Source organism: Xyrauchen texanus, chromosome 50 (assembly GCF_025860055.1).
Source record: "Xyrauchen texanus isolate HMW12.3.18 chromosome 50, RBS_HiC_50CHRs, whole genome shotgun sequence".
Lineage (NCBI taxonomy): Eukaryota > Metazoa > Chordata > Actinopteri > Cypriniformes > Catostomidae > Xyrauchen > Xyrauchen texanus.
Window position 1 is genome coordinate 6,746,104 of NC_068325.1, and position 27,454 is coordinate 6,773,557.

Genomic DNA, 27,454 nt, shown 5'->3' on the forward strand with positions numbered 1-27,454 from the left:
AGCACCAGAGATATAAACAAAGACAGCACATTCATAAGAAGCTGGTAGTGTACATGGACTATGTAATGAATATAGAAGAATAGAAATATGGATTTACATTATTTTGTGGGGGTCAAAAAATATGCTAAGCTAAGACCTGCTTTTGAAACGTCTTAGTGCAAATACCTATTTATCAAGAAAATAGCTAATTGTGCTTTGTGGCACTTCATTTACACACAATACACCCACAGTAGTGCAAAAAATCCCACCCACGGCCACTTGCACTTTGCGTTGGCATAAAAACATAACTTAGAATTAGTGCTCTCATGAAAACTGGATAAGACTACTGATTTTTCACTGTTAAGGGAATGAGAGATACGCTCTCTTTCCTTCAGTCCAAAAGTCCTGATCGTGTGATGCTGGGATTCGGCTTATATGCCCATGATGATGTTATCTTAAGACAGGGCACCAAGTGTAACCAGACAGTCAAATTGGTATGATTGTAAAGGGTTTCATAGTCAATGACCCTTGAGAGGTGCTCCCAGGGTGTCAGATTCTTGACACATCATCCTTTCAGGAAACCAACGTTGTGCTCTCTTTAACACACAGAACATATTTCTCTTAATGCACAAATTTGTTTTACAACACCTACAAATTCACTTATGAAATTCAGAAGAAAATGATGCACAAAGTCACCTAACGTCAAAAGAAAAACTCTTGAAGAAGGTGAGACTTTGTGGTTAATTACTTGTATTGTGCAAAACCAGTGGAACATTCAGACAGCTTGTCAGAACAGTTTATAGAGGTGTTAGCCACAGGTAAGAACAGTTACCTGTTCAGAACAGAGCAGACGTATCTTAACTAGACACAAAGTTGTGAATCAGAATGTTGTTATGTGATTTTTTCTGTCTTCCATGTAACAAATAAAGGAGATGTCCGATCTACTCTTTTCAATACAACAAATGTGGATGCTGATTTATACTACTGTCAAGCTACAAAAAGGAAAAAGCACCATTAGAGTACCATATAAGTAGTTTGAATGAATTCTGTGCTTCAAGTCTTAAGACATATGAAAGACACATTGTGTGAGGAACAGACCGAAATTCAATTTGTTATTCGCTATAAATCTTCCCCTCTTATGGAGCTCTCAAATCTCACATGCTTGTAACATTTAAAAAAAGCAAATAATGACTTCTATTTCAAACTGTTATTGGCAAAGATATTGTATGGCTTCAGAAGACTTGGAACACAAGGACTTCCATTGTTACAATATACCCCAATGTCATTTTTAACACTAGTTGGTGTCATTAGTAAAAATATTGAAAGAAAACACTAAGAACATTATTCAGTTTTTATTGTAACAGCTTTAATGAAAATATTGAATAAAAACAGCTAGTAAAAATTTATATTATTAATTTGTAAATAGCATAGATAGTCCAGCCTAACTTATACCTACGTATATCAAATGCTTAACCTTACATTGAGTCCATAGCACAGGACAGCTATCACATGGTAAATCGACATGATGCTTCTGAAAGTTAATGTACCCTGAATTTAGATGAATTACTGACAAGCGCTATTGTATAAGTTCCCATGTATGATGTATGTACGCATGCACATTCACCATCTGGTCGACGGTTTTATTAAAAATCTTTATTTTGCATTAAAATAAAACCACTTAAGCACAATTTATATTTGCATACACAATGTCAGTAAATTTGGCATAACTTTTGATCAAACATGTTTAAAGTTCACACATTTTTCAAATTTTTGACTAGTCGTGTCATTTACACGCACATGAAAAGACATTCATAAAGAAAACTAAACTTACAGAGCTGAAGCTGCAAAATCTTCAGTTTGATTAAACGCTACAACTTGATGCAGTCTAGTTTCCTTCTCACCATTGAGAATCAACAAAAGAAGACCATTTGTCATGCACCACGAGTGGGATTGAGCAAACCAACCACATAGTGTTACCCAAACTGGATAATGGAAAGGGAACTGAATACTTGCACTGCTTTATTAATTAGTGGAACTTTCTGTTGTGAGAATGAGGAAGGATTTCTGTAAGAGTCAGGGGCTGTTCAGACTAAACTCCTTTTAGTGTTTTTTAAAGTACACATGCGGTAGACGGATATGTTTGACCGCTGTGCCGTGTCTCACTGTTTAAAGATGCCATGTCAAGAGAAAAGATCTTAAGACACCTGCATTCTGTTCCTTTTGATGTGCTGAAGAGCTCAGAGTCCCCAGTGGTCGGCCGGTGCTCAACTACTTTTGGCTGTCTCAGACCACACGACCTGAGACTTTGAAGGCCCCTGGCAGTCCGTAACCTGGGGAACTGGCTAAGTAATGTAATATTTTATATATAGTAATCTTAATTATGACAGCTCTAATTTATAGTCTTGTTTGTCACACAATATGGACAAAAGGTCAACTTCACACATCATCGATTGGTGAAGGTGTAAAGCACCTGCCTAGATACATGCATGAACATGTTGTTTATCAAGTGAACAAAGCAATGGAGCACTTCATTTGCACAAAACCACACTTCATATGCGTTACCCACAATGAAGTAGAGTAGTGCAGAAACAGTGTGCTATATGTAAGGACAAAAATAAAAGATATGAATAAATAATAAATATGCAAGCCCAACATAAAGTCATTATCTCTTTAATACCTTTATTGAGATTGTTTTCATGTGAATTCCACTTCAGCTGTATTTGAAGGCAAGACAAACAAACATAAAGTAGCAAATAACTTGGAACAAATAACTGACATAAACTTAGCTTAATCACATAACTTCACATAAATGACACAATGTTGGACAGTCATTTTGGTTCTTAGTCATTAGTTATATTTATCATCAGGACATCAGCTGATGTGTTCAATGTTTAAAATGATTTGTTGCATGAAGTTTCATGAAACTCGTTTCTTGGGTTGGAAGCTTCTTCAACCCTCAGAAACCTCATTGCTCTATGGTTGAGGTTACCGCTTATAGGCAATAGGTGGAAAGGATTATTAATATTAAAAACAAAGTTAAAAATAAGCAAGATCTCCTCTCTGAAAATTATTTCTTATATACCAGTATAATAGTATTAGAGAAGAAAATTATGTTAGCGTCCTCAATGTTAGATTTGATTTTGTTATAGAAAAAGAAATGGCGTGTGACCACATTTAAGCACAATTCAACAGACAAGACCATTTCTACAGTACAAAATATTTCTCAGGGATAGTTAATTTTTTAAATGGTCTAAACCTCATAGTTATTTAGATATATGTCCCTTTGTGACCACTTATCCATGTGACAACTATTCCTCTCTCCCTATTATATTATTTATTAAACTTTGAATGTAATGTGTGACAAACAATCTCAGAACTGAACATTACTATAAACTGATTACTCTGTGTGTTCATACAGTAAATGTTTTTTATAACACAGAATGTTTTTTTGAGTAAAAAAGAAAAAAAAGTGTAATAAACTTTAGGATTTAATTCATAGGTAAATTCATCAAAACTATGACATGATCAAGAGAAACTTAAATTCAGTGTGTCCAAACTTTAGACTGGTATACTGTATATCCCCAAATTATGAAAATAATTTACACAAATAATTCAAATCCATTTAAGAAACATCTTGTAACATTGTTAAATTATTAAAATACAAAAACTGAGACTATGACTATGACGCAACCTACTTTTCTTCCTTTTCTTCATACAACTTCTAATGGCCGCAGAAGAGAATAGATGCTCTGGTCCTGACAAGGCCTGGTTCCACTGGGTTGCATTGACAAATCAATTTCAGCATACTGAAAGAGTAAGATATTTTCCATTAATGCCATATATGACAACATACTGTGTGCTACTCTATTACTTTTTCTAAAAGAAATGTCAGTTAATTTAATTTAATGAAATATACAGTGGATGTTTATGTCATGTTATATATATATATACATGTATGTATGTATGTATATATATACACACAGACACACACACGGTTCTCAAATCTAATTGGGCGAGAGACGTTCCATGAGCACTAATGGTCTGACACCATCAGCACTCGGACGCTTCACAGTGTTTATCACTCCTCTTGTGTTTGTGCTGTTCTAAACTAAAGTGTAAGAGCAGTGCAGATGTGTTAAGAGTTACTGTTTGCCTTTTTGTGACATTACATATATTATCTAGCTAGTGGCAAAGATTCTTTGATCACCGACTACTCATCGAAATAGAAATACCCCAGACGTTTGGACACTAGTGCTTTTCACTGGAGAAAGCTGATCTTCAGATAGCTGACAGCATCTCTGCTTAGGTGTGGCAACAGGTGATCGACATCACTCCATCTTCATGCTCTCTCTCTCACTCACTCACTCACAGCACACACACACACACACACACATACATTCCTTGTTTATCCAATAACTTTGTAGAAACAGCACAAGCCGTGATACTATTTCTGAAGTGACATTTTTGAATCACTAACGAGGCTTGGATGCATCATTTGGTTTGAACCAGCAACGATTGGTCATGTGATAATATTTACATATATATATGTATATATTATGTATATGATGGTAAGGAATTAAGCTAACATTTATGAAAAGACTATTCCTACCTGTGGATCATTTGAGTTTTGAGCTGCCGTGGTACTCTGAGGTTTATTTGAAGTATTTTTATCTCTTCCCGTTGCATCAAGGCAGATCTTCACCAGTCCTGAAACAGAAGAATGACTTAAACATCACTGAATTCACTTTGCAACAGTTTAAACAAACAAAGAACACATGGAATATTATTACATTAGTGTACATTTTAAACAAGATAACCTTTATCTGGATTTAGTCAAAAGTACACACCAATTACAGCAATGATCAAGAAAGCATTCAGCAAGACAGATGTGATGGTAAGACTGTTCCACAGTGTCTGATGTTGTAGACAATCATCTGAATCTGTCTGATTCATGTAGACAAAATCTGTAAAATGCAATGTGTTTTTTTATTCTATAAATCTTAACTCATTGATTATTCAATTAACATGTTATATATATCTTTTCATTGAATGAGGAAGTTGTCAAAATAAGAGTTTAAATGTAAATTTTTTATTTATTCACAGTATATTCAATATTGACAAATTGATCATATGGAAAAACATGGAAAAACATATGAAAATTGAAAATTAATACAAAATAATAAAACATACCAGTGATGTAGATTTTGGTGCCACTGCTGAATTTAAGTGGTGTAGCAGTTTTCACACAATAATAAACTCCTAATTCTTCAACGGTGACATTTTTGATAAACAAACTGCTGTTGGTTTTCAGTGAATATTTGTGTTTGAATCTGATGTTTTCATAATCAGCTCCTTCAAATGTGCTCCTGTAAGTGCGTAATAGCAACACTGGAGGATCCGGAAAGTTCTGTTTGTACCAGTAAATCTCCTCTATATCAAGATTACAAACTAAAGTCACATTATCTCCTGAAGATGCTTGTATTTGTGTCAGAGCCTCTGTGACTTCATTCCACATGAACAGATCTATGAAACACACACACACACACACACACACACACATGTTGGTGCAGCTATTCTTATGAGGACTCGCCCTAGACATAATGATTTCTATACTGTACAAACTATAGATTCTATACCCTAACCCTCACAAAAAACATTGTTTAGTTTGTTTTTTATTAAGCTATTTGAATTATGGGGACACTAGAAATGTCCTCATGAACCACATTTATAGCATAATAGATTTGTTATTACCAGTATCCATCCTCTTACTAAAATCTAAATAATTCACTGAATAATCCTAGACACTTTTTTTAATCTTATTTAAATGCATTCAAAAACTCACAGATTTGAAGCTGCAAGATCTTCATTTTGTAACTCAGATTTCAGCACAACCTCTATGTTCTACCACAGCAAACATCTTTCTTTGAGCGGAAACACCACAAAATATAAATGAAAGCCTCAAACACACAGAGAAGAGGGGGAGGTCTCAGCCTGCTCTAATAGAACTCCACTCTTTATTTTTTGTGTTAAATCAATATCATTGGTTGATATAAATACACTACAAAACTGTGTCAAATATGCTTTAAAAGCAATTTTTAACTATTCACGGTGTGATGTTACATTCAAAACACCATGGGTGATCACTTTGAACCATACCCAAAATTTAACACTCACTGGTAACTTTATTAGGAACACTACGGCCCTAATTAGAGTCATTAAGCAAAGCAACCAGCTCCAAGGGGAATCACATCACAATCTATATTTTAATGCAAAAAAGTATTTAAAAATTGAACAAAAAGACAAAGTACAGTACATATAATTAGTGTTTTTTTTAACCGAGAACATTACACCGCTATGTACTTCTATTATTCTGTTTAAATTAGGGCTGTCGATTTAACGCGTTAATTCAGTGCAATTAATTTGACAAAAAATAACATGTTTAAAAAAATTACTGCAATTAATCGCATGCCCACAAACCATAATAAGGAAGATTCCTGAGAAATGCAAGCTTGTAGTACCACCTGTTTACTCCAGAGGGCAGTAAGTGAAATTTCAGCTGTATGAGCAACACACAGTTTATACAGTGAAGAAAACACTTCAGTAGGCAGAAGTTCAAAACACTCGAAGGAGCGCAAATGCGATCTAAAGATGTGTTTAAAGATTGAGTATTAAACTATATTTAACTTGACACAGTGACCTAAACATTTTTTGTTTATAAAGCAACACACCCGAGACGTCTGACGTAGGTGTAATTTGACAGGTCCATAAACAAGCCCTCATAATAAATCTCCAACTGATTGACAAATTCACTTGTGTAATGGATTGCTGTGAACTGTATGCCAATGATCGACTTATGATCAATAATATGGTAGTAAACAATACATTGTATTCTAAAGCCGCTTTTTGTATTGTCTTATCAATGATTAACTCTTCTGCTACAAGAATGTAATGCATTTTAATTATCTGAATATTTTTATAGATATATAATTTGGAAATATTTAAAGATAATTAAGTAAAATGTATATTGATTTAAATATGTATAATCATTATATATTGAATTATTCTTATATGAGGGGCTTTCTCAGCAAATATTTGTATGTGCGATTAATTAATCAGGACACCAAGTAATTAATTAAATAAAAATGTTTAATCGATTGCAGAATTAATTTAAACTGTCATACTTATTACTTGCGCAGATTAATTGAGAACAAGAATAAACACACAAGAGATATGACCTGTTTAGTGCTACCCATAATGGTTAAAAATATGGTTCAGATTAACAATAAAATAAACATAAAATACATTTGGGCTTCAGGTACAGCCAATTGTGATAACAGAAAGGCACATCATGGGGTAAAACATAAACAGTACAGAGACGCTCATATATAGTGCAAAATTATTCCTAAAACAGCAATCAGGACAGTTACAATCCTCTCTGGATGTGGGTTCATGGAAGAGTTTTCTGTTTTGTTCATTGGTTGAAACGTTGGTTCTGGAGTAGGCTTTGCTGTAAAACCAAAAAACAAAACATTAAGGAACAAGTTAATATTTCACTTTTAATTACACAAACACAACTAATAATATAATTAATGTATGCAGTAGGCTTGCTGGATGTAATAATAAAAAATAAAATAAAAAACACAACATATCTACCACAGAAGTGTTAAAGCTTAATATATATTTGAACAGACATTGCACATTGCATCCATTTAACAAATGACCCAAACTGTACATCAGTAATGACAGTTTCCACTTTCCACACACCTCTTACTTGCAGTGTTATAAAGGATTTTTTCACATTTACAATCGAGCAGAAGAACTCCCCTGCATCAGCGAAGCTCAGATTTTTGAGTGTGAGGGAAAAGTTTCCATTTGCGATCTCTGGGACAAAACTTTCTATTCGATCTTTGAATATTTGATCTTGTTTATCTGTTAAAGGAAGGCCGTTTATAATATCATAAACATTGTTGCTTTGTTTGTTTCTCCAAAATACATTAATTTCCTCGTTCTTCAGCACTCTTTCTTCATAAGAGCATGGCAAGATGACAGAGTCTCCAACAACACCTTTGATTTCCACTGGGGCCTGCAGAGACACTGGGGATGAAAGCAAAAACTTTAGGAAGCACTGGCAAAATAAATAAATAAAACAGCTATCTTTCTCATGTCCCATCTTAATATGCAAAGTCATCTATATTTAAGCCAATAGTATGTTGATTTCACTTAAATGTTTGTTTGAGTGGCCCATCAATCCCAGCACAGCAACAACGACCAATGGCAGTTTGGGGTGAGCATGGGGCGAGTTTACATTTTTAAATGTTTAAAAAAATAATTTTTGCAATTCAGTTTGGTGCTGGCAGTGGTGCAGAAACGACACAATTCTGCTTTAACTGAGGTCTGTGAATACTAACCTTTCAGATGTAAAAATAAACAAACGAACCAGGATCTGTAACAACAAACAAAAGCAAGTTAATATTGGTAAAAGACAAGGAAATGTTACTTGCACCAACTTTGTTTATTTGTCCATATTCATGCAATAACTTGGTATTATCACCACACCCTTTAAACAATTTTTAAAAACCAGCTAAAATTGCCCAGGTTTCACCCCCATATTTTTCCATAAAGAAAATGAAGCCTATATAATGAATATTCCGATTGTTGAATTGTGACAGACATTTTTTAAGAACACTTTGGTCTTAATAAAGTGCCGGACGTGGTCTTCTGCTGTTGTGGAGAGGATGCATTTACATTGTAGTGAAGCACAGACCAGAATGTGTTTGCTTTAAATATATATAAATAAATAAAGTTTCCCGGCACATTGTCCAGGTTATTATATTCATCAAACGTTTGAATCACTGATTTCTGTGTAGGTAGGCATTACGTAGACACAATGCAATATAGAGCGTCAGTAGCGGTTCTAGCTTGTTTTGCGCCCTGGGCGAAACCCGCTTCAACACGCCCCCTAAAGTTGTCAACCATCTGAATTGGGAAAAAATGGTTATCACAGCGATTTTGACCGTAGCATGATGGACCCTTTTCACAGATCTAATATGATGTGTTTCCACCTTCTTTAACAACATAAATGTAGCAAAAAAATATTATATTTCCAATTTTATATTTAATATTTAATGTAAATTTATTATATTGTACTTTGTATTATATTACCCTGGAATACGCTTTAAAGCATCGGTTACCATAGCTGCAACGAGGCTTCTAACACATTCTTACTGATGTTATCCAGTGCTGTATATTGTTATTTTCTACTGCAAATCTGTAAAAGCATAATTGTTGATTTTTTCTTTTGCTGTTGGTACAAACGGATAAGCAAAAATGTAATTTGCTGTGGTCCACCAATTACCGGCATTCAAGATTAGCCAACTATGATGACTTCCGCTTTGCGGCGTGCGGACGTGTGAAAAGCGTCCATTGCTGGTGCCAGACGGGCTGGTTTGAACATTTCTGTATCTGCTGATCTCCTGGGATTTTTACGCACAACAGTCTCTAGAGTTTACTCAGAATGGTGGCAAAAACAAAAAACATCCAGTGAGTGTCAGTTCTGCAGACCGAAATGCCTTGTTGGTGAGAGAGGTCAACAGAGAATGACCAGACTGTATCGAGCTGACAGAAAGGCTACAATAACTCCGATAAACACTCGGAGCAGAATATCATCGAGATTCATCAGACCAGGACATGTTGTACATTTTGGTCAGTGAGTGTATAATAAATATTGATAACAATAAATATGCAGCTACCAAACATTTTGAGGTAATTTTTATACAGACATTAAGGAAGCACAGATGACGCCGCCAGATGTGTCATATTTAAACTGACAGTTCAGTAAATTAAAACAGTTAAGACAGAGGGTATTAGGAGGTAAAATGTTACTTAATCTGTGATTTCTCTCTGCCATTTGGAAGCTTTCTCGTATGGTGTTACTATGGATGCACCGATACCACTTTTTCTCTTCCGATCCGATATTGGAAATCTCAGGATTTGCCGATCCTGATCCGATAACAGTTACAGTGTTATGGAACATACATGTTAACTTAATTTGTAAACAAATAATTATATATTATAATAGTAATATATCTCAATCGTGCACCTTTAACTTTTTAACCCTCACACTTTTATTTTGACATTGTGAACTCTCCAGGAAGTCCTGCGTGTCCGTTTGTAAGTTCACAGTAGTTTAATTCACTTCTTATTCAAATTCTGGTCACATGCACCTCGGTGCTGTTCTAAATGCATATTATAAGTGAACCGAACTATTGAGCATCTACATCGGAGATGTTGTTCGTGAGTAGCGCTCAAATATTGCACGCCTGTGAAGGCTATAAATAGCCAAGAGCGTGTGTGTAAACAGAGCAGCACCATTCACTGATGCGCTGGAGCTGCGTGTGCATTTTATATAGTAACTTATATACTTAAACACAGCCTTTTGTGATTCACAGAGCTATCGCACGTCTTCAAATGGCTTTGAATAAAATGCACGAGTCATATTAACTACTTTAATTGTGATTTTATGGTTCTTTTATGTCATATTTGGAGCTTGACAGTAATGAACATGACTAACACACAGTATCGGATTTGGATCGGGCTCATCGGACAGATACGATCCGTCTAAAAGCTTCAGTATCAGAGCTGATGATACTGATCCAGGTCTCGGATCGGTGCATCCCTAGGTGTAACACTGGCAAAGGCAAACTAAATAGTTTTTTGCTCTGGACGGCATTCAGATCTGGCTTTGCACTTGTCATACAAAGATTTGTGGTGCCGACTTAAATGATCAAACAAATTGGTCATGTTGCCTAATGTTGTGGCAAGAACTGCAAGGCACTCTTGACAAAGTACCTGTTTTTGGTCAACATCATCCTGTCTGTAGCCGAAATATATCCATATATCTGATGATGCATTTCTTTTTGCAACCCTATTCTCCATTTCGGTCTTTTCCGAAATGTTCCTCGCTCATCATTTCGTTATGCTCAAGCAGAGCCTTCACGTCAACAATGTGTAGCAACGAACATGTTTTTAAAAAATAATAATAAACTTGGTGTATCCAAGACAGATAAATGCTATTCGAAAAATTGTAGACTGATATATGTTTACCTTACTACATCACACGTTCTACGATGTGACTATTGCGGATGCGCACATCGCAATGTCGATGCTGAAATGATATATCGTGCAGCCCAAGTTAAATGGCTTTAGTCAGAGCCGGCCCAAGGCATAAGCAAACTAAGCGGCTGCTTAGGGCCCCGTGGCCACAAGAGGGCCCCCAAGAGCACATGCAATAACAGCTTGATTTTTTTTTTTTTTTTTTGTGATATACTATCAATGGACAATGGTAATTATACAAAAACGCAATGTTAACGGGCTGCAGGATGCAAGCACATTCAGACAGCAAAACAGCAATGTCACAAAAAAGGACATATCCCTCTGGTGAAGAGAAAAGGAAAAAGAAGAAAACAGAGGAAGAGACAAACAGCAAGATAAAAGGTATCTAAAGGACTGATCTGGTAAGCAGAGGGCCACTCCATGTAAAGGAAAACTTCACATTCCCTGAAAAACCTGATGGCCGAAGCTTCCACTACCACTACACCTACAGAAAATTAATTAATGGGAAAATAATGTAAGTGGAGCTGGCTCACTTATTCAAAAAGAAATTATGCAGTCTACAGCTTCTGCTGCAAATTGTTCTCTAGGAAGTCCACAAAACTGGTAACAGAGGGACAACAAGATTGGGTAAATATACAGTCAGGTCCATAAATATTGGGACATCGACACAATTCGAATCTTTTTGGCTCTATACACCACCACAATGGATTTGAAATGAAACGAACAAGATGTGCTTTAACTGCAGAATTTCAGCTTTAATTTGAGGGTATTTACATCCAAATCAGTTGAACGGTGTAGGAATTACAACAGTTTGTATATGTGCCTCCCACTTTTTAAGGGACCAAAGTAATGGGACAATTGGCTGCTCAGCTGTTCCATGGCCAGGTGTGTGTTATTCCCTCATTATCCCATTTACAAGGAGCAGATAAAAGGTCCAGAGTTCATTTCAAGTGTGCTATTTGCATTTGGAATCTGTTGCGGTCAACTCTCAATATGAGATCCAAAGAGCTGTCACTATCAGTGAAGCAAGCCATCAAAACAAACCCATCAGAGTGATAGCAAAAACATTAGGTGTGGCCAAATCAACTGTTTGGAACATTCTTAAAAAAGAAAGAACGCACCAGTGAGTTCAGCAACACCAAAAGACCCGGAAGACCACATTAAACAACTGTGGTGGATGGCTGAAGAATTCTTTCCCTGGTGAAGAAAACACCCTTCACAACAGTTGGCCAGATCAAGAACACTCTCCAGGAGGTAGGTGTATGTGTGTCAAAGTCAACAATCAAGAGAAGACTTCCCCAGAGTGAATACAGAGGGTTCACCACAAGATGTAAACCATTGGTGAGCCTCAAAAACAGGAAGGCCAGATTAGAGTTTGCCAAACAACATCTAAAAAAGCCTTCACAGTTCTGGAACAACATCCTATGGACAGATGAGACAAAGATCAACTTGTACCAGAGTGATGGGAAGAGAAGAGTATGGAGAAGGAAAGGAACTGCTCATGATCCAAAGCATACACCTCATCAGTGAAGCATGGTGGTGGTAGTGTCATGGCGTGGGCATGTATGGCTGCCAATGGAACTGGTTCTCTTGTATTTATTGATGATGTGACTGCTGACAAAAGCAGCAGGATGAATTCTGAAGTGTTTCGGGCAATATTATCTGCTCATATTCAGCCAAATGCTTCAGAACTCATTGGACGGCGCTTCACAGTACAGATGGACAATGACCCGAAGCATACTGCGAAAGCAACCAAAGAGTTTTTTAAGGGAAAGAAGTGGAATGTTATGCAATGGCCAAGTCAATCACCTGACCTGAATCCGATTGAGCATGCATTTCACTTGCTGAAGACAAAACTGAAGGGAAAATGCCCCAAGAACAAGCAGGAACTGAAGACAGTTGCAGTAGAGGCCTGGCAGAGCATCACCAGGGATGAAACCCAGCGTCTGGTGATGTCTGCGTTCCAGACCTGACTGTAGGTGTGTTACTGTTACAATTAAAACCATAGAAGGGTAAAATCATGCCAGGCAGACATTGGTATGTTGTAAGCAACACAGCTACAACTAATAAAATTGATAAGGTGTGTTAGATTTATAGTGTGCGAATAATCAAGCATTGACAATAATCAATCATATTGGTGGCACCGAGGGGCCCCAAATCAAATTCTGCTTAGGGCCCCATAAAGGCTTGGGCCGGCCCTGGCTTTAGTACATGGTGATACAATTGTCAATGCCAAGAGATAATTAACAGTGCCTTTAGTTGTTTCTAGCATGCCAAGTTTGCTAATATTTGGATGAAGTGAATACGCTTATAAAAAATAGTGTGTTTACATGCCTTTTTCGTAAGGGAAGCAGATTACGAGCTCAAAATATATTCCCAAATACTATTTTCATAATAAATGTAATAAATAAAATACTTTGTCAATCCTCCTATGTTATTCGGTCATTTTTGTCCGAATTTTTTTATTTACTCAAAATGGTTTCCTTTATCGGAGCAGTACAAGGCTTGGTTACTTTCAGCTCATTCAAAACAAATCCTCCATAGCGCACTTACTCCAATGTTTACGCTCATGCCGACATCACAGATCAGTTACAGTCATTCACATGATTTCACCGCACAAGTTCACGAACTTTTCGGCCCTATGGTGTAAAAGAGCCCTATGCTGCATTATGCATTAGGTGCCAAACTGCACGTGGCCTAAAGATTGTTGGGGTTATTTGTATGAATATAAACACTAAAACTGTACATACATACCTTAGTGCCATGGCGTTGATATCGGTTAAATTATTGTATTGTAATTGCAGTTTATCCTGATGTTATCTTATTAAGGCTTATTTTGGTATTAGTCAATTTCCGGTAAGTTTACATGCATAGAAAATATCTGTTGTAGCCTGAAATGTATCGAAATTGCCTGCTTTCATCCACACCTCCTTGTGTTTGATTTATAAATATACAGCACAAATATTGAAAATACAGAAAGCATTCGTTAAATTATATCGCAGTGGAACACTTTTGGCAATCTCCACAGCATCAATACAAGGACCACCCACTACCAGAGCCCCAATACTACCAAGTCCATATACCATATCAAGCTTAATTTAATAAAAGCGTACGTGGCGGTACACAGGCAAGGACTCCAGAGGCCGACTTTTTTAATGGATGTCTATGGATGAGATGCTTCGGTATGCCAATTAAACTGCTTTTGTGAGGTAACGGCTCATTGCTTAGTGAATGGACCAACTGTTCGCTAATCGTCTACATGTTTTACACTAAACAGCCATTTTGAAGTGAACTACGTGTGGAGATTAATACGAAAATGCATGTTTTATAAAATAAATTACGGAACAGTTTGCGACATGTTAGTGTCAGTTTACGGCTCTCCTAATTCATTTGTATTTACTGTCGTAACACTCTGAACGCGGTTCAATGACAACTCTACGTTATATGATTGGCTTAGAAGACTCACGTGATCCAAGTTGGTCTCTTACGCTTTTTCCTACGGATGATCTGCGGAGGTTGAATACAAATCTATAAAAGATTTAGCTCAACGGCGCTTCCTAAGCTAGCACATCGCATGAGCACATTCTTCACAGACTGATGACTTCGTTTCCGCCTTATTTATCAGCGAAAATCTCGCAGTTTTTTATATTATACATTTTTTAAATATTGAGCGTAATTTTATAACATTATGCTATGCGTTATATTAACCTGGAATTAGTTTTAAAAAACGAATTACCACAGCTTCAAGTGGTTTTCTATTACTGTTGCTGAGAGAGTGACAGTAAATGTGGCATCTTCTCCTTATCTGATTGTCTTAATCCATCGCACAAATGTTTTTTTCCCTTTTCTGGAAAGTCATTCAAACATAATAGTGGATTTTGTCTTGTGGCCTTGGAGCAAATGAATAAGTGAAAATTATATTCTCTGCCCAGGTAGCCAGCGGAATCAGGCTCACTTCGGCTGTGTTCTGGCAATGGCTCACCAAAGGGAGCCAGCTCTGGCCCAGTAATGGTTGCCAGATTTGGCTAGGATTTGGATGTGCGTATTTGGCCCGATGTGGGCTGAGACACGGCACATTTAGCCACATTCGGCTCGACTATGGACCATAAGTGCTGGCCTCATTTTGGGTGAGATGTGGCCATCCAGACCTGGACCAGTTTAGGTTGAGGGCTGGGGATGGACAGATCAGAGACTGGGTTACGGGGTAGGGTAGAGATGCCTTTTCAGATTACCCCCCTGGGCACTTCAAGAGCTATTTCCCCTCTAAACCTGCGGCAACTCAGACTTGGCGGCTCGCCCCAGCCCAAGCCCAGCCCTCGGCCCGGCGTAGAGCACCCCACAGGAGTGCAACACCCCCGCCTCTCGGCTGGCTGCAAAGACAGGCTCCCAAGCACCCCGAGGCGGGGCGCCCATGGACAGAGAGGACTGCAGGAACTCCGGGCGGTTATCCAGACCGCTCCGTCCCCTACTGGAGGGCGGGAGGTAAATCTTTTGTTCCCACTTTTCTGTTCACCGCACGCAACTTGTCAAGAAAAATAAGCTTTCCTCTCTCCTGCGTGCTACTGCGCCCGGTGCTCACGGTCGCCACCTCCAAGACCACCAGGCTGCCTCACGCATTCCTCACCCCCAACTTGCGGTGGTGACTAGTCTCACCACTCTTTACTGAGCAGTTCACGTAACAGTTCAGCCAGCGTGGTGTTTCGGTATAAGGGACCCCTAGTGTCACTTCATCGACACAACGTCAAGTGAGTGACAGAAGGGGAATGTCTCGGTTACTGTCAGTAACCTCCATTCCCTGATGGCCATCCAGGGAATCTTAACCCCATTGAGCTTTTGTGGAATCAGATCTATGGAAAGTGCTACAGTTAGCATGTGGTGAAATGTCACCTAAGTATCTGGACAAACTGACAACTAGAATGCCAAGGATCTGTAAAGCTGTCATTGCTGCATGTGGAGGATTTATTGATGAGAACTCTGAAGTATTTTAAGAAGTTCTGAACATTGGTTTCAAATTGTAATAGTAATTTTTCATGTTATTAATGTCCTGACTATACGTTGTGTAGTTGAATGCCACTTTGGTGAATAAAAGTACCAATTTCTTTCCATAAGAGCAAAATCTGTACATTACTCCAAACTTTTGGCAACCAATGTATATACAGTTGAAATCAGAAGTGTACATACACTTTGGTTGAAGTCAAACTCATATTTGAACCTCTCCACAGATTTCATATTAGCAAACTATAGATTTGGCAAGTCGTTTAGGACATCTACTTGTGCATGACAGAATTAATTTTTCCAACAATTATTTACAGACAGATTGTTTCATTTTTAATTGACTATATCCCAATTCCAGTGGTTCAGAAGTTTACATACACAATAATTGTGCCTTTAAGCAGCTTGGAAAATTCCAGAAAATGATTTCAAACCTTTAGGCAATTAGCCAATTAGCTTCTGATTGGCTAATTGGAGGTCTACCTGTGGATGTATTTAAAGGCCTACCTTCAAACTCAGTGCCTCTTTGCTTGACATCATGGGGAAATCAAAAGAAATCAGCCAAAACCTCAGAAAAAAAAAATAACTGTGGACCTCTACAAGTCTGATTCATCCTTGGGAGCAATTTACAAATGCCTGAACGTACCACGTTCATCTGTACTAACAACAGTATGTAAGTATAAACACCATGGGACCACGCAGCAATCATACCACTCAGGAAAGAGATGCATTCTGTCTCCTAGAGATTAACATAGCGTGGTGCGAAAAGTGCAAATCAATCCCAGAACAACAGCAAAGGACCTAATGAAAAGTTGCTGAAGGAAAGAGGTAGACAAGTATCTATATCCACAGTAAAACAAATCCTATATCGACACAATCTGAAAGGCTGCTCAGCAAGGAAGAAGCCACTGCTCCAAAAGAGTCATACAAAAGCCAGATTACAGTTTACAAGTGCTCATGGGGACAAAGATCTTACTTTTTGGAGTAATGTCCTCTTGTCTGATGAAACAAATGTTACTGTTTGGCCATAATGACAATCGTTACGTTTAGATGAAAAAGGGTGAGGCTTGCAAGCCGAAGAACCCCATCCCAACCGTGAAGTATGGGGGTAGCATCATCATGTTGTGGGGGTGTTTTGCTGCAGGAGGAACTGGTGCACTTCAAAAAATAGATGGCATCATGAGGAAGGGTTCATCTCAAGACATCAGCCAGGAAGCTCAGTCACTAATGGGTCTTCCAAATGGACAATGACCCCAAGCATTCCTCCAAAGTTGTGGAAAAAATGGCTTTAGGACAACAAAATCAAGGCATTGGAGTGGCCATCACAATGCCCTGACTTCAATCTGATAGAACATTTTTGGGCAGAACTGAGAAAGCATGTGCGAGCAAGGAGGCCTAAATACCAGACACAGTTACACCAGTTCTGTCTGGAGGAATGGGCCAATATTCCAGCAAATTATTGTGAGAAGCTTGTGGAAGGCTACCCAAAATGTTTGACCCAAGTTAAACAATTTAAAGGCAATGCTACCAAATACTAACAAAGTATATGTAAGCGTCTGACCAACTGGGAATGTGATGAAAGAAATAAAAGCTGAAAAAATGATTCTCTCAAATATTAATCTGACATTTAACATTCCTAAAATAAAGTAGTGATCCTAACTGACCTATGACAGGGAATGTTTTCTATGATTAAATGTCAGGAATTGTGAAGAACTGAGTTTAAATGTATGTAAACTTCTGATTTAAACTGTAACAAAACAAATATTGATTAGTGAGTTTAAAAATGTTTTCATTTACCCTATCAATGCCATGACTTTTTCAAATAATTATTTGTAAAATTGCATGCACTGTATATAAAAATATAATGTAAACATCACCAAAGTCTGCAATCAGAGGAAGACTGCAAGGGTGGAGTGTGGAATTTGGGACAGGGCCAATGTAGCGGATATGTTGTATTAAACTGAGTAGAAAGTGTTTGCATGTGTGAGGCTGTCTTTACTGATTATAAAAATATATTTACATTTAGTTATTTATAAAATACTTTTATCCAAAGCGACTTAAAAAAGAGAAACATAGCAAGCAATTTGTCATAGAAAGTTCAACAACATCTACAGTTGTTGCTAGCGCAGAAGAAAGAAATAGAGAGGGATTTGTTTTGTACTGTAAATCTAAGTTCAGTAGTAAGTGCAATTAGTGTGGATTGGTTAAATGCTCTCTGAACAGATGTGTTTTCAGATGGTTCTTGAATGTCGAGATGTATCAGCAGATTGTGTGAAGGTTGGAAGCTCATTCCACCACAGAGGAACAGAGTAAGGTAATGACGGTAAAATAGACTTTGAGCCTCTGTGTGATGGGACCACCAGGCCAGAGTCAAAGCCATGAATTTGATGCAGGCATTTACAGGTAGCCAGTGGAGTGAAATCAAGAGAGGGGTAACATGAGCCCTTTTTGGCTGATTGAAGACCAGATGTGCTGCTGCATTCTGGACTGTCTGCAGTGGCTTAATTGTGTTAGCTGGGAGCCCAACCAACAAAGCATTAAAATACTCCAGTCTTGAAATGACCAGAGCTTGGACCAGGAGCTGTGCAGTATATTACAGAAAATGTCTGAATTTCCTGATATTATAGAGCGCAATCTTCAAGACTGGCGGTTGATGAGATGTGGTCGGTAAATTTAAGCTGGTCATCTACCACCACTCCCAGGTTCCAAGCTGTTCTGGTTGGTGTAAGTGTAGTTGAATCAAGATGAATAGTGAGGCTGTCGTCTACAGATGGGTTGACTGGGATCACGAGGACTTCTGTCTTGGCAATGTGACATTGCTTTCATCCAAAGTGGACAAGAACCCAAACATTACACCTGTGTAGACTGGCAATACCGATGTGGATCCAGATAAAAGTTTAAATCACTGCTGAGAATCAGATTGGTTGAGCTAGAGTCTGAAAGTAAATTTAAAAAACTGGGAAACATTTGTATTTAGAGCATACACATTCACATATTACAGGGAAATTATTAATGAATCCAGATTCTACAATGTATCTCCCCACCAGGTCAGCCACTATAAATTGCATACGAAAAGGAATGGATTTTCTTAATAATTTTGTGTATTCATAAAGTATTCAGACACCTTAATTTTTTTCAAATTTTGATATGTTGCAGCCTTATGCTAAAATACTTTAAATCATTAAATTTTTCACATTAATCTACACTCCATAGCCCATAATGACAAAGCAAAAAATAGATCATTTATAACTTTTAATATATATTTAAAATAACAAAAAAAACTGAAATATCACATAAGAATTCAGACCCTTTGCAATGACACTTGAAATTTATCTCAATTGCATCCTATTTCTCTGGATAATCTTTGCAATGTTTCTACACTTTGATTGGAGTCCACCTGTGGTAAATTCAATTGATTGGATATGATTTGGGAAGGCACACACCTATTTATATAAGGTCTTACAGCTGACAATGCATGTCAGAGCGAAAACTAAGCCATTAGGTCAAAGGAACTGCCTGCAGAGCTCAGAGACAGGATTGTGTCTAGGCACAGATCTGGGGAAGGCTACAATAAATTTTGGCTGCATTGAAGGCTCCTAAAATCACAGTGGTCTCCATAATTCTTAATTGTAAGAAGTTTGGATCAACCAGAACTCTTCCTAGAGCTGGCAGCATGGCCAAACTGAGAAATCGGGGGAGAAGGGCCTTGGTAAGAGAGGTGACCATGAACCCGATGGTCAGATCATGTGTGGAGATGAGAGAAACTTGCAGAAGGACACTCCACTGATCTGGGCTTTATGGCAGAGTGACCAGATGGAAGCCTCTCCTCAGTGCATGACACATGAATGCCTGCTTGGAATTTGCCAAAAAGCACCTAAAGGACTCTCAGATTGTGAGAAATACGATTCTCTGGTCTGATGAAACGAAGATTGAACTGTTTGGCTTTAATTCCAAGCATCATGTCTGGAGGACCAGGCACGAGGAGGTGGAGTCGGGAAGCACATGGCAAGACAAACGCAATGACAAGACAATAGATCACATGGCATTGAAGCCATCATTAGCCATGTGCTCAAACAAAAGACATGACCAGACATGAGCACATGGCAAGAGGCAGTGGTGGCTCAGTGGTTGAGGCTCAGGGTTACTGACCAGAAGGTTGGGGGTTCAAGCCCCAGCACCACCAAGATGCCACTGTTGGGCCCTTGAGCAAGGCTCCAGAACTCCAGGTGCTCCGGGGGGATTGTCCCTGTAATAACTGCACTGTAAGTCGCTTTGGATAAAAGCGTCTGCCAAATGCATAAATGTAAATGTAAATGGCAAGAGGACCGAAACCGAACATAAAGTGATATCAGTAGGCCATGGAAGCAGCTCCAGTCCCGGAGCAGGGTCAGGTGGCCATGGGACCTCTCCTGACTGGGAAATGGTCTCTGTGGCCGTGAGTGCTGGCAGCGACTGGAGGCCATTTCTGAGTCACTGTCAGCAGCGAGCTCCTCCATCTCCTGGGGGGTCAGAAGCGAGCTCCTCCATCTTCTGGTGGTCAGCAGCGAGATCCTCTGTCTCCTGGCGGTCAGCAGCGAGAATGGTTGGCACCTCCTTGTGGTTAGCTGGGAAGACTGAGGCAGCGGCATCCTTCCTACTCCATTTACGAGTCATTGGAGGACTGGGGACTGGGCTTGAGAAGGGAGGGACGATGGTATGGTCTATCTGAGAAAGTCATGGGATGAGAGATCAGACTCCACAAAAAGGTAATCAGCAAAGTCCCAAAAGCCCAAGTGCCCCAGTTTTTCCATCTCCCTCCAAATTAGATGTTTGGCAGATGTTAAATAACTCCTTCAGATCTTACTCATCATAATCCAGCTCGTCCACCTCACGTCAGTTCCCCTCTGATGGACGTTGCGAAGGCGGACAAGCTGGGTCATGTGCTGGCAGAAGGAAAAAACCATATGCCTGAATTGGCCAGGGCCAGATTGTTCTGTCATGGTTAGTTGAGGAAGGACCCAAATGCAAAAGGCAAGTATAAGAGCTTTTATTAAAAAGAACAAAAAGAAAAGAAAAAAAATCACAAGGGAGAAAACAAACCAACTAAAACAAAATCAAGAAAGGACTGACAGGATAACTGGAATAAAACAAGACAACTCACCGGCAGTACATACACAATAGTACAAAACAGTCTGGCAGAGACATGAGGGAAGAAGGCATAATATATAGGCAGCAAGACACATTAGGAGCAGGTAAAACTAATTAACATTAACAAGGACTAAATGAGGGAGAGTAATGAGGGAACGAGGAGGCAGAGTCAAGAAGCACATAGCAAGGCAAACACAAAGACAAGACATAGAATATGAGTGTCTGGATCCCGACTCAGAAACAAGACCAAAGAGTCAGGATCCAGACATCATGCTCTAAACATGGAACACAGACTAGACAGAAGAGGACACAGGAAGGAAAACAACCAAAGCTGTGTGTAAAGGGATCAATGGAAAGGAGGAGGCAAGAACCGGCTTGACGATATAAATAAAAGTTTTAATGATAAACTTAAAAGACAACATAAACACACACATGACGGACATGTCCGTAAATGATCTCTCTCTCCCGCACGATCCCCTGCAGTTGACCTTTATCCCTCACGGAGGCATAATTAGCCTAATACGGGACCGGGTGTGTAGGATCACGACCCGGCCCCGCCCTCCACCCTGCCACACTGTGTGCTCACACAGAGACAGAAAATAACCAATGGTTGGAGGAGACTGTCATGACCCCACCACAACAAGAATAAACTAAGACCAAAGTAGCAGGATCATGACCTTAAGTCAATGTCCTTAAGTGGCCCAGCCAGAGCCCAGACTTGAACCCAATCAAACATCTCTGGAGAACCCTGAAAATGGCTGTCCTCCAACGGTCACCATCCAACCTGACAAGCTTGAGAAGATCTGCAGAGAAGAATGGCAGAAAATCCCCAAATCCAGGCGTGCCAAGCTTGTTGCATCATACCCAAACAGACTTGAGGCTGTAATCGCTGACAAAGCTGCTTCAACTAAGTAGCCTACTGAGTTAAGGGTCTGAATACTTATGTAAATGTGATATTTCAGTTTTTTAGTTTTAATACATTTGCAAAGTTATAAAAATTTTTTTTGCTTTGTCATTATGGGCTATGGAATGTAGATTGATGTGAAAAAATAAATAATTTAAAGCATTTTGGCATAAGTCTGCAACATAACAAAATGTGAAAAAATTAAGGGGCCTGAATACACTTATGCATTATGAATGCACTGTAGCCACTATAGCTTTAGAGGAAAACAAAGATTGGTAAACCTGTGAAATCCAGCCCTGAGCCATCTTTGCTCTGTGTGTCTTATTTGCATTTTTTTTTGAGAAATATAATGTCAGCTGACAGTGACTTTAATAGTGCTAGAACCTTTACTCTCTTAATCCTGTGCTCTATTCCTCTCAAATTCCAGCTCACAAACGTAACATTGAACATTTCCATTTTTATTTAAAAAATAATTTTCTTTCTTTCTTAATTTTTTTTTATAATAGTGTAGAAACTAAAACTAACTGGTGAGTAAAAGATAAGTTTTATTACTGTCTATATTCACACTTTTCTATGTCCACATTTTTAAGAAAATTGCACAACAAGTACAAGTTCAAGCATGTTGTAGTTATGCACATTTTAGTCCTCCAGCAGTCAGAGAAGAAAGTTTTTCTATTTACAGGTCCTTAGTGTCTGTTCATATTAATCATTGAAGTTAAACACTAACTCTTTCTTGCATGAAAATGCTTTGTTCAGTGCAAACAGTGGTTTGTTTTTTTCTGTTCAGTTCAAACATTAACGATCAAGTTCTAGTGGAGCAAAGTGCCATTGCTCCACTAAGATAAAGTCCCTTTAGTTAAAGGTTTACATTTGTGGTTGAATCTACATTCAGGAATAGTCACAAGAGTACAATAGCTAAAAAGTGTGACAACTTGCTGTCATGGGGTTCCCAAGGTTTATGTTTAGGAAGTACAACAGTGCCACAATTGGTTTACAATATTAACAGTCCAAGTCAATATATCAATAACTTGTTAAATATCAAATGCAGCATATATCACAAACAAATTGACACAAGAAGCCTAGCTAATTATTCTTTGGAAAAAGTGCACCTCACAACAAATTCATTTATAGGCTACAATTACAAAGATATACTGTTATTAACAACCTTATATAAAACACCATTATACAATATACAACAGTATACAAGTTAAATCTATTGAAACAAAGAATTTAAAATGATTTCTTTGGAAATATTGAAGGCCTATATAGCAATTCATTCATAATACCAGTTGTTTTGAAATACACAGCCACATAAATGCACATTTAATCCAGGCGAAAGTTCTAAACACTCATTATTTATAGTAAAGCTAAAATGCACATCATTCTTCCATAGTAATCCAACATTTAAAAAGAAAAATGACCTACTTGAATACGTTCAGCTACGTTCAAAAACTATAACAAATCAAAACTGAATCATTCCATTATGCTCAAAGAGAGGCAAGATGAAACCTGATATTTAAGAATCACACAGTACATACCTGTATAATCACAGCCACACAATCTATATAAATTCCACTGCCGTGTCAAGTGACTTTTGAAGTTTTTGGAAGCAGATTTACTCTTAAATGGAGAACTGAAAATTTAGTAACAATTTTAGTCTTGTGCAAGACTTATAGGTTCCTCCTTTGACACGTTCAATCAGTTTCAAGCCCTAAGGAAAAAGTCCTATGGCCAAATCTGCCCCCTGGATGAGACTAACAGTATCCACACATTATGGGATGGGGAGGTTGTTTGAATTTTAAATTTTTTACAGTTTTTTTGTTATTTTTACAATTGCTTACACACTCAAATTAAAACAGTTAGTAAAATCTGACACTCAAGGTGCAAAACCTCAGCCTAGAGCTGCAAAACTGTAAGCACATTCTCAGCCTCAGTTTTTGCAAAACACTAAACACACTCTACATTATACACAGAAATCTAACATGATGTCACTTCTTTGCCATTTCAAGGCACTGCCTTTCAAAATACCATACCGATGAACCAATTGATCAAACACGGACGTCAGGTGTACAGACACTTATGTGCTTAATGTAAACTGACCAATCAGGTGTAAGCACTATAAAAAGGTACTGTAACATCACGATGTGTGCTGCAATCACGCAGAATGGGGTCCTCCACCGCCATGCCAACTGTGGTACTAACAACACAGCTCACAAACTCACATTTTTAGGCAGACTGCACAACATCTTCATAGTAGAAGATCAAATGGATCCAGAGCAGATGAGATACATAGTCATCTGGGACAACCGAACTGCTCTGGTATGAATCATTGTAAAGGAACAGGACACCCACAAATTTTAATTCTGTTTATTTACTCAAACTCATGTCATTCCAAACTCATATTCTGTTTTTGTTTTTATCCATGGAACACAAACAAAGAATTTTTGAATAATATTTAATCAGATCTTCCCTTACAAATTTGAACATGATTTGCCGCAAATGTTTGCCAGAGGTTTGCAGCTCTTTGCCGGTAATGGTGAACCTCCGGCAAACCTTTGGCAACAATGGACAATTTGCTGCAAGTTTGCTGCAAAACTCAATTGCAAGTGAATATTATCAGTGGCAAATTTGCTGTATGTTTGCCATGAACTCTTGATTTTCGTAAGGGTTTTTCCATGTAATGACAGTTCATAGTAACCAAGTTCGTCAAGCTCTGTGAAGGACACAACATACACCATGAAAGCAACATAAATGTGGTCCTTACGACTTGTTTGCTATATTCTCAATCTTCTAAAGCCGTACAACTGCTTAACACACAATAGAGGAATTAATTGAAATTTAAGTTGTTTTTCACTGATGATCTTCCCCTCCGTCTGAAGGCCCCAGCACACTTACGTAGAAGTTCTTCTTCATTCTTCATTCAGAGGTAAAAAGATGTTTGAAACATCTGAGCAATGACATACTGTTTGTGAAGGAACCCACTACTGTGGGAGTGTAATGAAGACTCAGGCTGGTTGGGATCCATATGCGGTTTATTAGGTAAGTCCAAACTCAGGTCGTACAGGCAGGGTCAGGAAACAGTCAAACAGAGAGAGAGGAGGACAGGCAGGCTCCTAACTAGAACAGGCAGTGGATCAGGGCAGGCAGCAAACTATCGTAAACGGTAAACAGGCAAGAGCGAACTAGGCAGGCGGCTAACTATCGTGGTCAGGGAAAAACAGACTAGGTTGGTACACAGGATAACAAGACTTGGGAATAAACACGCTCAGTAATGTGGCCGGGGCTAACAAGACTTCGCAAGGGAGACATTCACGAGCACGGTTAAATAGACAGGGGTAATGGGTATCAGCTGGGGAACAATCAGACCTGGGTGAGCGAGCTAATGGGAAATGTAGTCAAGGCGGTTAGTACTCGGGCGAGTGCAATCTCCGAAGGCCGGGGGAGGAGGCGCCCTCGCCGGTGTTCGTGACAGGGAGGCGTTTAGAAGTACATTTATATATGAGGATGCACAAGACTACATGTAAAACATCAACTAAAATGACATGGAAATGTGTTATGAATGACTTCATGCCTCATTCAATGAGTAGAATTCACACTAGACCAGTAAAAGAAGCTGTTTTAACCACTCAATGATGATTTAAAGTAATATATGCAGGAGATATTGTGTCATTTGTCTTGTTAACTTTCTGAAATCATGGAGCTAATGCGCTAACATGCTATATGGAGCCATAATATGCGCCGATTACACTCTGTTATTTATGATACACTGATAGGCCTACTAATGCGTAATGGGGATATAAATGAGTGATAATGGGCAGAATACGGACAAAAGATTGATTATGGGCATATTTTACCTGGGCAGATGTGCGAATAGCTTTTGGCTGAAGATGGTGCATTAGTGAAGCAGTATATAAAACAACAGAGAATATGGGCACTTAAGAGAATTTTAATAAATTTGATTCCTTTTGTAGACTAATTAAACAAAACAAAAATGCATGATTTGTTCTTGGAAAATGTCGTAGAGATGTTGGCAAATGTGCATTGGCTTGCTAATAAATCTGTACACCGGTGTGGTCATATTGACGGATCTTAACTGACTGAACGGAAATTAGCTGTTGGCCTCAAAGTAGGTGGAGCTCCAGGTCACACTTACCGACAACATGGACCAATGGCAGTAAAAAGGTGTTAAGCAGTTTCCCTAAAAGTTTGCCTTAGCCAGCTATTACAAACCACCAAAACGAACTCAAAAACACTGTTTGTTCTAAATGACGTCATCAGTTGGACATTAGTGACATCAAAAACCATTGGTTCTCGCATGTCTTGTGACCAAATGTCATTGACGTCAAACCTGACATGGCATGTCCAATTGCACCATATTTGATTCGAGAGCTACAGAGGAGGAATTACTTCAGTGAATTACAACTTGAATCAATTGGAATAGGACTGTATTTTAAGACCACTATACATTGTAAGCGCAGTGCAATGCAATATATAATTCGAGCAAAATCATTTAGAATCACCATTAAGTTTTTTGTATTTTCGTGCAAGCGTGCACTAAGTTTTAATACTTGTTTAAAATTGCGTCCGCTTGTTCGTGAGGGTTCTTGCATAGCACTGCGCCTTAACACAGACACAAATGTAGTCATATTGACTACTATTATAATACTTATATTGTGCTTATTTTTTGTCATTTTTGAGCTTGGCAATCCCTGGTCACTGCAGGTCAAATGTGAGAAAATAATCTTATTGCTGCAAAGGTTTAGGTCCATAAACATCTTCATTATGAACCTGCTGTCTCCCCTGGTGACTCTCTGTAGACTATAGTTGGTAGATTAGCAATAAATGCAACAGTTCAATCAATATTATTGAAGTTTATAGTAACTACTTGTAAGTGCTTCCGTATGATACCTTGATACAACAAAATGTACTCCTACTGAAAACTATCACCTCGATTATCATGGAAGAAACTGTCAATGCACTTTTTAAAAGGAAGAAATATATATATCGAATGGCAGACTTCAAATAGTTGGATAAGTCTTGTTAACACACACGCACACAACTAAATACGTAATGATTATAATCCACAGTCAGTCCTGAATTGAATAAATTCATTCCATCCATGTGTTTATTAAAATTTCTAACTGTACCACGTGATGTCACTGTTAACTTTAGTTGAATATGGAAATGCGTCTCTTTGTCGGTTTGTGTGTGTGTAGTGCTTTTTATTTATTTAAGGTTGATTCATTCCTCTCTCTGTTTATCTATCAGGATTTTTTTCTGCTTTTATGTATCATAGGAGGATTGTGTGGATACATCTATATTAAGAACAACTCAATATCT

General features: G+C 38.3%; 1 protein-coding gene across 26 annotated transcripts in view; it reads right to left on the reverse strand.

The window, feature by feature from the left end:
* Positions 1-27,454, reverse strand: part of LOC127641325 (uncharacterized) — a 118,354-nt gene that overhangs the window by 12,695 nt on the left and 78,205 nt on the right. For 3 of the 26 annotated variants that reach the window (XM_052124270.1, XM_052124268.1, XM_052124266.1), the window contains exon 4: positions 4,589-4,686. The exons of 8 other annotated variants lie outside the window; for them this stretch is intronic. In XM_052124270.1, coding sequence (XP_051980230.1) covers positions 4,589-4,686 — 98 coding nt within the window. 15 more of the 26 variants (XM_052124257.1, XM_052124259.1, XM_052124276.1 and 12 more) reach the window with 13 other exon arrangements.